The sequence below is a fragment of the Corvus cornix genome, chromosome 1A (genome assembly GCF_000738735.6).
Source record: "Corvus cornix cornix isolate S_Up_H32 chromosome 1A, ASM73873v5, whole genome shotgun sequence".
In the NCBI taxonomy this organism is placed as follows: Eukaryota; Metazoa; Chordata; class Aves; order Passeriformes; family Corvidae; genus Corvus; species Corvus cornix.
The window spans coordinates 225,902-239,576 of record NC_047057.1 but is presented as its reverse complement, the minus strand read 5'-3'; the positions used below and the strand labels follow the sequence as shown (position 1 = coordinate 239,576).

The following is a 13,675-nucleotide window of genomic DNA, read 5'->3' as shown; positions in this document are numbered from 1 at the left end:
TCAGCACTCGATGGAGTCCTCGAGCAGCTGCAGCAGCGGGGGGGGCACCCGGGGGTCGCTGCCCGGCCCCTCCTCCAGGCTCTCCTCGCTCACCTCCTCCAGCGCCGGCAGCACCCCCAGGGTCCCCCCCCGCCGCCCCCCGGCACGGGGCTGCCCCCGCCCTCCGCGGGACCCCCCGAGACCTCGCCCGGGCTGGGGGCGCGGGGGGGCCGGGGCTGGCGGGGGTGGGCGGCGGCGACCCCCCCGGGGATCCCGCCCCGGGCGAGCCCCCCCCGGCCGCCCCACGGAGTTGGCCTGGGGTTTGGGGGCGGGGGGCGGCTGGGGGGCTGGCGGCGGGGGGGCGGCGGCGGCGGCGGCGGCGGCGGCGGGGGGGGCGGCGGGGGGCCTCCCCCACCTCGCTGTAGCCCTCGTTGGGGTAGTAGAGCCGGGGGGGGCTCGGGGGCGACTTGCCGGCTTGGACCTGCGGAGGGGGCAGAGGGGTCAGGGGGGCCATAGGGACCCCCACCACACAGACACCCCCACACGGGACACCCTCCCGCGCGGGGACCCTCCCGTGGGAGCCCCCCAGCACCTCGGCCGCCCCCGTAGGGTCTCCCCTGCACAAGAACCCTCCATGGGACCCCTCCGCGGGGATCCCCAGGACCCCAAACCCTACCCAGCCCAGGGACCCCCCGTGGGCCCCCCCCCGGGCACAGGGATCCCCCCCTTGGACACCCCCTCCAGCGTCCCGACCTCTCCCATGGGACCCCCAGCACCCCAATGTCTCCCCAGCACCCGCCCCCCCGGGACCCCCAGCACAGGGACCCCCATGGGAGCTCCCGTCACCCCGACCTCTCCCGACAGGACCAGCACAGGACCCCCCTGGGACCCCCCAGCATCCCGACCGTCCCCATGGGGCCCCCTCCAGCACGGCCCCCCCCCCCCCCCAGCATCCCAATCCCTGTCCAGCACCCCGACCCCCTCATGGGACTCCTCCTTGTGGGACCCCCCCATAGCAACCCCATGGCACAGGGGACCCCGCATCCCCCTTTTGGCGGGGCTCAGAGCAGGGTGACTCTCCGCCCCCCCGTACTTTTTGGGGGGTCCCACTCACCGGCTGGAACCACCTCAGGCTCTGTGGGGGGGAACGGGGGGGGTCAGCTGGGAAACTGAGGCACGGGGGGCTCCCTCCTTCCCGCAGCCCCCAGACCCGGGAATCACCTTCCTACGGCCCCCCAAGCCAGCAGAACCCCCATCCCCAGACTCAAGGGACCCCCTTCCTTCCCAGCCCCTCCAGAACAGGGGACCTCCTTTCCCCCCACTGGGAGGTCCCTCGGTCCCGCCGCGCCCCCCTTGACCCGAGGACCCTCTTCCCTGCTCCCCAGACCTGAGGGTGGGATGAGGGTGCGGGGAGGTCTGGGGAGAGCTGGGGGTCTTGAGGGGTTGGGGGTGCGGGGGGAACTGGGGGAGCTTCGAAGGTTCGGGGGGCGGGGGGTTGAGGGGCGCGGGGGGCAGGGCGGGGGGCGCAGGAGGGTGTTGGGGGCTCTGGGGGCAGCTCCAGGGGTACCAGGCGGGCAGGTCGGGGGGTGCGGGGGGGAGTCGGGGGTGCCCCGGAGGAGCAGAGCGGGGGGGCTGGAGGCTCAGGGGGTGTCGGGGGGCTCTGGGGAGCAGCACAGCGAGGTCGGGGCCGGGGGCTGGGGGGCCCCTACCACGTTGGGGTGTTTCTCGATGGCGAGCGCCGCCCGGTCCGCCGTGCGCTGCTGCCGCCGCCGCCGCCGCCGCGCCCGCAGCGCCAGGAGGGCGAGCAGGAGAACGGCCCCGAGCAGGAGCAGCGCCCCCGCGCCCCCCGCCACGGCCCCCGCCGGCACCCCCCGCCCGGGGGGCGGCTCCGAGGGGTCCCGCGGGGCTGCGCGACAGAGAGGACACGTCAGCGGGGGAGCCATCAACGGGGAGCGGGCGGGGACAAATCCCGGCACATCCCGGGGGGCTCCGAGGGGTCCCGGGGGGCTGCGGGGCGGGGGCCGCGCCAGCAGCGGGGCACGGCGGGGGACGGGGGGAGCACTTCAGATCCCGGGGGCTGGGAGGGGATCCCGTGCCCGGGGGAACCCCATCACAGCACGGGGGTGGCCTGGGGACCCCGTCACCGTGGGGAGCTTGGGGGAAAACCCATCCCTGGGGGGACACAAGGCTGGGGGCTCGGGGAGCTGGGGGAGCCTCTTCACCGGTTGGGACTCTGGGGGAGACCCCATCACCGGGGGGCAGGGGCGTCCCTGGGGGTGCCCAGCGCTTGGGGCAGGAGGGTCCGTGGGCGGTTCCTGGGGCGGTGCCGTGGGGATGAGGAGGCTGACGGAGGGGTCTCTGGGGGGTTTCTGGGGGGGGGTCCCCCTCCTCCGTACCCGCCTGCCCCGGCCACAGCACCTCCAGCTCCACCGTCGTGTTCGAGGTCTCGCCCGATTCCTCGTCCCGCGCCAGCACCTGAACGGCGGGGGCGGCATGGAGGGGACAGGGGGGACATGGTGAGGACAGGGGACACGAGGGGACGTGGCTGTGGCACCGGGGGGACACACGAGGGGACATGGAGGTGCCCCCCAGCCCCAGTGTCCTCTCTGTCGTCCCCGCCCGTGTCCCCTCTCTGGTGCCCCTCTGGTAGCCACAACCTCCAGCCCCCCGTGCCCACCCAGTGCCCCGGTGCTCCCTGCCCCCCAGGCTCCGATGTCCCCCAGGGCCCCTCCGTCTCCCTAGACCCCCATGTCCCCTGTGCCCCGGCCTCCCCCTGCCCTCCACGCCCACCTGCAGGTGGTAGCTCTGCCCGGGCCGCAGCTGGTCCGCCTGGGCCACCAGGAGCCCGTTGGGCATGACCTGGAACAGCTGCTGGCTCTGGTTGGCGCCGTGGCTCAGGGTGTAGCGCACCTGGGGGTTCAGCCCCTGCGGGGTGGGGGGAATCAGCCCCTGCCTGCACACCTCCTGTACCCATCCTCACCCGGTACCTGCACTGCTGCCCACACCTCCACCTGCATCCCACCTGCCTTCCCCACCTGCATCCCACCTGCCTCCCTACCTGCACCACTTCCCACCTCTCTGCCCGCCCCCTTCCTGCCTCTACCTGCATCCCTACCTGAGCCTCCTGCCCACGCCCCCACCTGCCTCCCACCTGCACCACTCCCCGCCCCCTGCCCGTCCCTACCTGCATCCCGTGCCCACACCTTGTTTGCACCCTCACCTGCACCCCCTGCCCGCCCCCCTGCCCCGCTCACCTCGGGGAAGTCGGGGTCGTGTGCGTGCAGGGCGAGCACCTGCCCGCCGAAGGTGAGCAGCAGCGCGGCGCGGCGCGGGGCCGCGGGCACGAACGCGCGGTAGCGGGCGCGGGGGAAGCGCGGCGGGTGCCGGTTCGGGGCCAGGACCCGCACCAGGGCCCGCGCCACCGCGTACTTGGAGGGGTCGTTCACCTGCGAGGCCTGGGGGGCGCGGGGGGCATACAGGGGGACATGGGGGGGACACAGAGGAGACACGGGAGGGCCACAGGAAAGGGACAGGGGGACACAAAGGATGGGGGACACAGGGGATGGGGGGACACAGGGGGCACGGTGGGACATAGGGGGGACATGGGAGGACACAGGGCACATGGAGCGTGGAGGGAACACAGGGGACACCCAGGTTTTACCCACTGCCACCAGCTTCCTGCACCTACGGGGGCTTCCCGGAGTACCCCAGGCAGCTCCCACTGTCCCAGGGACCCCCATCTCCCCGGGACCCCCCATCTCCCCAGGGAACCCCATCCTCTTGGGTCTCCCCATCTCCCCAGAGACCCCCATCTCCCTGAGTACTCCCCAATATCCCCAGGTCCCCCCATCTCCCCGGGGCCCCCCTCGCCCCCCACCCACCATGACGCTGAGGCAGATCTCGGGGGTCTGGCGGCTGCTCTCCACCGCCCGCAGCAGCGTGATGGCCCCGGTCACGTTGTCGATGTGGAACCTGCTGCTCTCCTGACCTGGGGGGACACAGAGATGGGGACCCCCGGGACCCCCCTACCTGCCCCCTTCCCCGGGGAACTGTGGGAAACTCCCCCTGGGGCAGCCCTGTGGGAGGTCCCTCATGTCCCCCCATCCATTCCCGGAACTTCATGGCGGGGAGGACCCCCCTTATTGGGGGGGAGGGGGGTGGTGGGACGCACAGGGTGGGCGTTATTAACCCTTTGACCTCCAATATGGGGGGGGTTTAACCCCTGTGGTGCTGGAGCACCCTCGGGTACACCAGGGGTTGACCCCCACCCCGCAGCCCCCCCGCACCGGGGGGGATTAGGCCCCCCCCCCATCTCAATCCCTTTATTCAATTTGCCACAGAGGAGCCGGCAATTGGATTGTGCTGATTGGACCCCCCTGGCACAGGGATCCCTGGCGGGGACACCCCCCAGCATGGGGACCCCCAATCACCAAAACCCCCCCACCGTGCGGGTACACCCGGCACTGCCAGGGACTGGGGGCACAGGGCAGCGCTGGGAACCACCCCGGGCACCACGGCCACCTCTCCCCACACATGTCCCCGCCCAGCACATCCCTGTCCCCATGTCCCTGCCCACCTGCGTCCGTATTGTGGTGTCACTGTGTTCCTGCCCACGCGTCTGTGCCTGCCTGTGTCCCCGTGTCCCCATCTCCCTGCCCTCCCGTGTCCGTGTGTCCCTGCCCCCCGTGTCCCGCCGGGTCCCCTGTCCCCTGTTACCTGCCAGCAGGGAGTAGGTGATGGCCGCCCGCAGCCCCCTGTCCCCGTCCTCGGCATAGACGGCGCCGGGGCTGAAGCTCAGGGGACCCCCCTGGGGACATGGAGGGGACACGGAGGTGTCCGGCTGAGCCCTGCGGGCCCCCCCGACCCCCGCGTTCCCGCGGTGTCCCTACGGTCCCGTGTCCCACCTGGAGCTGGCCCTCGGTGATGTTGGCGGTGTAGACGGGGCTGGTGCAGACGGGAGGGCTGTGGGGGGCGCGGGGGGTGCAGGGCAGGAACTGGGGGTACTGGTCATCCCCGTCCAGGACATTGACCCGCACCCGGGCCGAGGCGTTGAACCGCTCTCGGGTGTTCATCTCCTGCGGGAAAAAGCCGGGCAAGGATGCCCCAAAACCTGCTGTGGGATGCACAGAGAGGCACGGGGACCCTCACGACACCCCAGGTGGACAGGGAACCCCCAGGAAACAACGACTCCATTGAGTGGTGACCCCACAGGCACACGGGGCCGCAGGTACAGGGGCCCCCATGTAAAGGGGACCTCGAGGGACAGGAACTCCCAGCCCCAGGCAGGAGCGGGGGTCGCAGCCCAGGGCCGCGGGGTCCCGCCGAGTTCCCACCGTGGGGTGGGGGTGCCGGGGAGAGCTGGGGTGGGGGCTGGGCGCTGGAGGGGGGAGGGGGCGCAGGTGGCCCATTAAGGAAATGAGGGGGATTGAGGGCAGGTGACGGGATCACGTCACCCCCAATTAGCGGGGCCGGCGGGGACGGCCGGCGGGCGTGGGGGGGCGGAAGGGCCGGGGGGACCCCCACCCGTGCAGCCCACCCGTGTCATGGTCGTGCCGGGGGTGTCACCCGGGGGGGCGGTGGGCACGAGGACCCCACACCCGCGGGCTCTGTGGGGCTGGGGTCGGGCTGCGGTCCTCCCTGGGGCCAGGGGTGGGTGCCAGGTCCCCCCAAATTCATGAGGGTGGGCAGGGGTCCCACAGGCGGGGGTCTCATATCAGGGCCCTGCACCAGGGTCCCACAAGCGGGGGGCACACAGACGGCGGTCCCACGGACATGGGGAGAGACAGGGGAGACACGGGCGGGCGGGGGTCTCACCACGGCGGTCACGACCACCTCGAGGTGCCGCCGGCTCTCGAAGTCGAGCGCCCGCGCCAGCACCACGCGGCCGCTGTTCGGGAGGTCGATGCGGAAGAAGCGGGCGTCGGGCTGGGGTGGGGGAGCTCGGTCAGCCCGGCAGATGGCCCCGGCCCCCCCGCGGCCCCCCGCCCCCGCCCCGGCTCACCGAGGCCGTGTCGATGACGTACATGAGCGTGTCCCCGTCCGCGTCCTCAGCCTGGGCGCTGAACACCACCGAGTGCACCGGTGCCAGCTGCCCGCGGGGGTCACCAGGGGTCCCCAGACGCCCCGGGAGCCGCCAACACCCTCCGGGGTCCCCACCCCCCCCTAAACACACCCCGCACCCCTAAACACCCCCTATGGTCCCCCAACACCCCCGAACTCATGAACGCACCCAATATCCCCATTCCTACTTTTTTGGGTGTCCCCATCCCTTCCGGGCACCCACCTTCTCCCAGCCCTGTCCCCATCCCCACCACCCCCACTCCTCTCCCTGTGTCCATGGCCAGCGTTGTTCCTGCCCCCAACCCTGTCCCTGTCCCCATCTCTGCCACTGTGCCCACGACTGACCCTGACCAGCCTGTCCCAAGTGCTGTCCATGTGCCCATGCCCATCACCGTGCCCATGACCCCGACCATCTCTGACCCCCCTCCTATCCCCATCCCCGTCCGCAATCCATGCCCACGGCCATCCCTGTCCTGGTGCCTATCCCTGCCCCATCACCATAACCATATCCATGACCTCCCCTGTCCCCAGCCCTGTCCCCAGCATGTGCCCACAGTGCCACTGTCACCTCGCTGACGTTGTGGGTGAGGACAGTGGCCCCCTGGAAGTGGGGCCGGTTGTCGTTCTCATTGAGGACCTGGACGATGATCCGGAACTCGACCTGCCGGGCGTGGGAGGGAACACGGGGAGTGACCAGGGTGGGACTGTGCCCCCCCCGAGCTCCCCAGGGTCCCCACGGTGTGTGGCCATACCGGGGAGGAGCCGTCCTCGGCACAGGTCAGGGCCACCATCAGCACCGGGGACTCCAGTTCCTGCAGGGGACAAGGGACGGGGCACTGGGACATGGGGTGACACGGGGGGCTGCCCCCTGGGGACGTGCTGGAGTCCCCAGCCAAGCAGGTGCAGGATGAGGGTGGAGCAGGATGATCTGGGATGGAGGGGGCTGCAGGATGGATGGACTCATCATGGGGGGAGGGTGAATGGATGGACCCTGGATGGACACAATATGGACCCAGGATGAGTATGGGATGGACACGGGATGGATACTGATGGACACAGGATGGATGAAGGATGGATGGACCATGAACAGATGATGGTAGACCCAGGATAGATGGAGTATGGATGACAGGCAGGACGGACACAGGTAGATGTGGGATGCAGGGACGGACACAGGATAGACATAGGAAGGATGCAGGATGGACGTAGGATGGACACAGGTGGATGTAGGATGGATGGATAGATGCTGGAGGTAGATGGACACAGGATGGGTGCAGGTGGATTCAGGATGGACACTGGCCACAGGATGGATGCAGGATGGACACCCGACGGACACAGGATGGCTGAAGTAGGACAGGGGACTGGGGGGTGTCCCGGCGGTGTCACCTCACGGTCCAGCGCCCGCCCGGCCGAGACGTTGAGCCGGAGGCTGCGCCCGTCCAGGTAGAACCAGGCGGCGTCGGTGCCCACCAGGCAGAGCTGGAGGCCGGCGCCGCCCCCCGCGTCCCCCGGCGGGGGCAGCCGCGCCACCAGGCTCCCGTGGGCGCTGTTCTCCGCGATCTCCGTGAACAGGTTCCCGAACCCGCTGCACCCGTCGCCCCGGGCTGCCATCGCCGCGCCAGGGATGGGCACACGGGTGTCCGCGGGGGGTGTGGCTCCGCGGGTCCCCAGCCCCTGGGTCCCCATGTCCCACGTCCCCATCCCCTCTTCCTCATCCCCAAGATCCCCACTCCCACCCCTCGTTCTCCCGGGTCCCCATGTCCCGCTCCCTGCCCCCCCTCCCCGTTCCCTGCTGACCCCCCCAGGGTCTCTCGAGTCCCCGCCCCCAAGGTCCCCATATCCCCGGACCAACAACTCCATTCCCACTTCCCCCCCTCACTCTCCCCGTGTTCCCGCCCCCCAAGTCCCACTTCCTGGACCCCAGCACGGTCACTCCTGTGTCCCCCAGGGTCCCCACCCCTTGGTCCTCACCCCCAAGTCTCCGTCCCCAGGAGACCAGTGGGCCATCACCCCCAGTGGTCCTGCACTCAGGTGACATCTTTGGGTCCCCCCCAGGGTCCTCTGTGTCCCCATGCCCTGGGGTCCCACCTCTCACGGTTGCTTCTCGCAGGGTCCCCTTCCCATGTCCCCAAGTCCCCATTCCCTGGTGACCTTATCCCTTGGATCCCCACCACCCCTAGTTGCCATTCCCAGGGTCCCCTCCTTGGGTCCCCACCAGCCGCCCGCCGGGTCCCTCCCAGTCCCGGTGGCCTCCTCAAGTGTCCCTTGTCCCCCAGGTCCCCCCAGGTGCTCACCTGTGGCCAGGTGCAGCGCCAGGCAGGCGGCCAGGAGCGCCGGGCAGGACGCGGCCGCCATGGGGACACGGGGAGCTCGGGGGGCGCCTGTGGCGGGGAAGGGAGGAGCGGGGCTGCCACCCCCGGCCCCGCTCCCCTGTCCCCGGCCCCGCTCCCCTGTCCCCAGCCCCCTCCGCAGTGTCCCACCAGTCGGACAACCCCGATGACAGCACTGTCACCACCCCGAGGTCCCCTTCCCTGGGTCCCTGAGCCCGTGTCCTCACCCCTGTCCCCCTGCCAGCTCCCCTCTCCTGGGATCCCCAGCGCTGTCACCACTCTGGGGTCCCTTTCCCCTGGGACTCTCGCGCTTGGCTGTCTCTGCCCGTGTCACCCACCCGGGTCGCCGTGCCCGTGGCCCCCTTCCCCAGGACCCCAGGGTGGTGTCCCTGTCCCCGGTGCATGTCCCCAGGGTGTCCCTGTCCCCGCCCGAGGGTCTCACCGGCCGCTGCCAGGCCGGCACCGCTCCCTGTGGGACGGCCGTGTCCCCCCTCCGTGCCCCCGTCGTGTCCCCGCGCCCCACAGTGTGCGACCCCGCTGCCACGGGGGTCTGCAGGGGGTCCCCGAGCCTTCCCCGCGCTTGGCAATGGGAGCCATATGGCGCCCCCCCACAATTAGCGGCGGCTAATTAGGGCGGAGGGGGGGGCGCTCCCCATCTGCCACCCCAACCATCCCCGGCACCGGCATGGGGGATCCCCCCCAGGACCCCCTCCCTGTTGCGGGACAGAGGGGGAGTCGGGGGGGCGTCCCCTTCCCACCCTGCGGGTCCCTGGGTGTCACCCGCCCGTGTGTCACCCCCAGGGCAGAGGACCCCCGTGTCCAGGATGCCCGCCCCGGACCCCCTCCCCGGGATCACGGCCCCCCATAATCCCCTCCCCCCGTCTCCCCCGGCCGCCCCATAGCCCCCGGCCCCCCCCAGCCCCCGCCCCCCCCGTACCTGCCCGGCGCCGCCGCCCCCGGCGCTGCTGCCCCGGCCCGGCCGGACGGGGGGCGGGGCCGAGAGGGGGCGGGGCCAGCGGGGGCGGGGCTGACCCGGGACCTGCGACCCGGGATCTGAGTCCTGCCCTGCCTGGGCACCACCTGGCCGTCACCTGCATCCCCTGGGCATCATCACCTGCATCACCTGCCCTACCTGAGGCACCACCTGGGCATCACCTGCATCACCTGGACATCACCTGGATCACCTGCCCCGCCTGGGCATCACCTGGGCATCCCCTGGGCATCACCTGCACCACCTGGGCATCACCTGCCCTGCCTGGGCGTCACCCGAATCACCTGCATCACCTGCCTTGCCTGGGGCATCACCTGCATCACCCTCATCACCTGTATCACCTAGGCATCCCCTGGGCATCACCTGCATCACCTGCCCAACCTTGGCAGCACCTGCATCACCTGGGCATCACCTGGGCATCACCTGCTCTCCTGCACCTCCTGGGCATCACCTTTATCACCTGTCCTGCCTGCACCTCTCGGCCATCACCTGTTCGCACCTGCCCTGCCTGGGGCATCCCCCCACCCTGCCCTCAGCCCTTCCTGCTCAGAGCCCTGTTTGCCCTGAGCCCCACCTGCCTGGGGATCACCTGCCTGCACCGATCCCTGCTTGCACTGCTTGCGCTTCAGGAAATGTCACCTGCCTGTGCTGCCTGGAGCATCCCCTGTCACCTGCCTGCACCTCGTCCCCCACCTGCCCGTGCCCGAGGGCTCTGCCTGGGGCACCCCCTGCCCACAGTACCTGCACTGCCTGCCCTGCTGGGCTGGGCACAACCTGCCCGCGCTGCCTGCACAGGTTTGGGCCCAGGGAGGGGGTGTGACCCTCCCTGCACACCTGGGAGGGGGTGTGACACCCCGTGCACACCTGAGAGGCGGTGTGACACCCCGTGCACACCTGTGTCTCCGTGTGAGGCTGGTCGGGGATGTGGCCCCCCCTTGCACACTCTCATGTCCCTTCTGAGCCACCGCCATAATCCGCTTTGGGGACAAAGAGGATGAGCCGGGGGGAGGGGGAAGTGACATGGGGGTGGCACCAAGGGGGGTGGGGTGCAGGTGTGAAAATGAGGTGAGAGAGTGTGTGCAGGTGTGTGTGTGACACCCGTGTGTGTGTGTGTGTGTGACACCCGTGTGTGTGTGCACAGGTGTGCTCACACCCTGTCAGTGTGCCCAGCTGTGTGTGTGTGCCCAGCTGTGTGTTGTTGTTAGCTGTATGTGCTAGGGCCCAGCAGGGACCCCCCTGAAGCTTGGGCTGCTCTCCCGGGTCTGGCACAGCCCAGGTGGCTCCGGGCACCCTTGGAGCCCACGGCAGTGGGATTTCATCACTGGTCAGCCAGCGGGACAGGGATGGGGACACCTGGCCGCAGGGACAGGAATGGGGACATGGCTGTGCTGGAGCTGGACCAGCCCGTGGAGTGCAGCGACTACATCCAGCTGGGCTGTGTGCCCAACGCCTCGCTCAGGGTCTCGGAGCTGAAATCCTGCTACATCGCCGGCTGGAATTTTGGCAATGGTGGGTTCCCAAACAAGATGTGTGCGCCGAGGGTGAGCTGGGCACCCTGGGAACATGGACTGGGCACCCCAGGGACATGGGCTGGCCACAGACAGGGTCCGGCTGCAGGACGTCAGCGGGGCCGGGGCTCGGAGCAGCCCGGGCTGGGGGAAAGAGTCCTCGCCCAAGGCGGGGCGTGGAACAGGATGAGCTGTAAGGTTCCTTCCCACCCGAACAATTCCATGACTCTGTGAAGCCTCTGGAGAGATGGGTCTGGCCCCTCCCCCAGAGCCAACAGCAGGGACACAGCTGGACACCGTCGCTCCACAGAGAAGGGGCAGTCCCGGGACACGGGCTGAGCCCTGGGGAGGGGAACGGGCTCCTGTGACGCCTCTGTCTGCTTCTGTCCCAGGTGGCTGCAGAGTGACACCCTGACATCCCAAACCCACCAGATCGCAACTAACCAAGCTCAGCCTTAGAGCTGCCCAACAGCTCCATCTCGGGGACCCCTAAGACTAACGGGGTGCTGGGGTAGCAAACGGGGGGTCGGGGAAACCCCCAACCCTGCCGGGCGTGCGGGCAGAGCTCTGTGCTCCGTGTGGGACATTCCAGGTGAGGCCCCTAACAGGATCCCTGACTCGCTCTGGCAGGGACCACGCTCCACCACCTTCTCCAGAGCCAGAAGAGCTCTTTGGAGCAGAGGGAACGTCCCGGACCCAGCGATCCCGGCTGGGCCCAGGGTGGGAGCAGAGCCGGGGCTGCAGCTCCAGCGCTGCCGGGGCCGAGGGCACAGCGGGGGAGGGGGATGGGGGTCCCGGCAGCTCCGGGGCAGGGCCTGGTGACAGAGGGGACACCCCTGGGCGGCAGCAGCAGCTCCGGGTGGGCACCTCCGGCACCTCCGCGTCCCTCGGCACTCGGGGACTCCCAGCTCGAGCTGCTCCCGTTCCCGTTCCGCTCCGTTATTAAATCGCTTCTCCCGCTCCTCCCCGGCTCCGCCCTCGTCTCCTCCCAAACCGGGGCTGACCCCGCTCGTTTTCCCTCCCGGCTCCCGGCTCGCCTTGCCCCGGGGGCTGCACTGCGCTGAGGCCGCGGTTCACGGGAACGCGAGCAGCGTTATTTCAACACAAACGGAGCTCCGACACCGGGCTGGGCGCAGGGGAGGGCGGGGAAGGACAGCGCGGCCCCGGGCGCTGGGGCTGCCTTTGGCCCCGCGATGCCGGCAGGGAACGGCCCGGGGCCACGGCGGCCGGAGCTGGAGCTGCTCGTCCTCCTGGTCAGCCCAGCCGCTCCTTGAGAAACTGCAGGAAGTCCCTGAGCAGGTCACAGAATTTCACCAGGCTCCGGTACGGGACCGGGATGAGCAGAAGCCTGTCCGGTTCTGGTGTTGGCGTCGGCTCCTGCCCGGGCACCGGGGGAATGTCTGGCCCTGGTGTTGGAGCAGCTGCTTCTGCTGGGAGCAATCCTGTCTGGAGCAAGTTCAGGGTGCTGAGGCCGTGTCCCAGGGCTGTCCTTCCGTTCCTGGCCCAGCCTGGAATTGTGCTGGGATTGCCGAGGCCTGGGAGCAGCACCTGCACCTGGCCTTGTCAAACCTCCTGACATGGGCACAGACCCAGCTCTCATTTGTTCGGGTTCGTTAGTGGGAAACCAACAGGTGGCTTTGATAAGGACACTCTGACCAGGACACATTGGTCAGGACACTCTGATTAGGTCACACTGACCAGGATGTACTGATCAGGTCACAAACACCTCCAGGGCAGCAGAGTCCCTGTGCTCATCACCTGTAGGAAGTCGAGGGTTCAGGTTCCAGGCTGGGACACGGAGGGCCCAAGACACGGTGTGGCACCTGCCCACCACGGCTGGGGATCCTGGGGTCCTTGGTGCCACCAGGGCAGTGTCGCCTGGCATCAGAGAGGTTGGGCCACCAGCTTTGCTTGTAGCCATCATGGTGTTGGCCAAGCGGGTGCTGTGGGGTGGCAGAGCAACCAAATCTCGTTAATGGCTTAATTGGATTGACCCAAAGTCGGAGGATCTTCACTGCCCAGACAGCGTGCCCCAACCACCGCTGGGGCCCAGCCAACCACCCTGCTCTGAACTGGTCCAAGATAAAGAGCATTCCATTGCTGTATCCATGGCAGTTCCTGTCACTGACACCCAGCATCAGCTGCCAGAGCTCCAGGGGATCAAAAGCGGCACTTTCATTTCTGATTGAGGATTAATTATTTGTTTGTGCTGTGTAAACTGGGTGTGATTATGAGGCTGGGCGTTAATGACCACGGCTCCTTCCTGCCTGGTTGAACCTGTGCCCTGGGGCATCCGAACAGCTTCCCGAGGTCTGTAATCCGGGCAGCTGAGCAGTAATTACCCCAAATGAGGGTGACACCGTCAGGCTCTGAGGGCACGTTCTGCTGACCACCCAAATTCAGCATGAAGCCACCCAATGGCCTGACACCAGCGAAATCACAACTGTAGCTGGACTGACCATGGAATTGTGGAATCTCAGACTGGTCTGAGTTGGAAAAGACCAAGAGATGACTTTGTGCCACCACCTATGCTATGGTGCTAAGGGCAGCACCATGAGGTGACACGGTGGCTGTCCCAGCCCTGGGCAGAGGGAACAGGCACCACTGGCCTCAGAAACCACTGCATCATTATTCAACAATGATTATGAGGGAAAGGAAATTAAAGGAGTTTTCCCCCAAAATCCTTCTCAATCCAGCACCCCCGCCTGACGGCACATTGGGTTTGACTCCAGGCTCATCACCAAACAAGTGATCGGGATGAGGAACAAGGTGGGATTGAGGCTCCAGGGAAGCCCCCCCCACATCCCAAA

At 68.9% G+C, this 13,675-nt stretch overlaps 1 protein-coding gene across 1 annotated transcript; it reads right to left on the bottom strand.

The window, feature by feature from the left end:
• On the bottom strand, positions 1 to 9,336 carry LOC120411860 (cadherin-related family member 5-like). The gene is made up of 17 exons (XM_039570380.1): positions 9,304 to 9,336; positions 8,331 to 8,417; positions 7,423 to 7,640; positions 6,792 to 6,851; positions 6,608 to 6,700; positions 5,981 to 6,067; positions 5,794 to 5,904; positions 4,884 to 5,054; positions 4,696 to 4,786; positions 3,861 to 3,967; positions 3,234 to 3,434; positions 2,770 to 2,904; positions 2,376 to 2,454; positions 1,689 to 1,885; positions 1,094 to 1,114; positions 367 to 460; positions 1 to 215 (listed from the first exon to the last, which is right to left on the bottom strand). The coding sequence occupies exons 2-17, from the start codon at positions 8,389 to 8,391 to the stop codon at positions 1 to 3; spliced, it is 1,941 nt and encodes a 646-aa protein (XP_039426314.1). The 5' UTR covers positions 8,392 to 8,417; positions 9,304 to 9,336.
• Positions 9,337 to 13,675: the final 4,339 nt, after the last annotated feature.

Coding starts and splice junctions, on each gene's coding strand:
- LOC120411860 (XM_039570380.1), bottom strand. CDS start 8,391: ATGGCGGCCGCGTCCTGCCCGGCGCTCCTGGCCGCCTGCCTGGCGCTG. Junction 6,852..7,422: donor GGCGGGCGCTGGACCGTGAG/GTGACACCGCCG, acceptor TGTCCCCTGCAG/GAACTGGAGTCCCCGGTGCT. Junction 461..1,093: donor GCCTGAGGTGGTTCCAGCCG/GTGAGTGGGACC, acceptor CCCCCTCCGCAG/GTCCAAGCCGGCAAGTCGCC.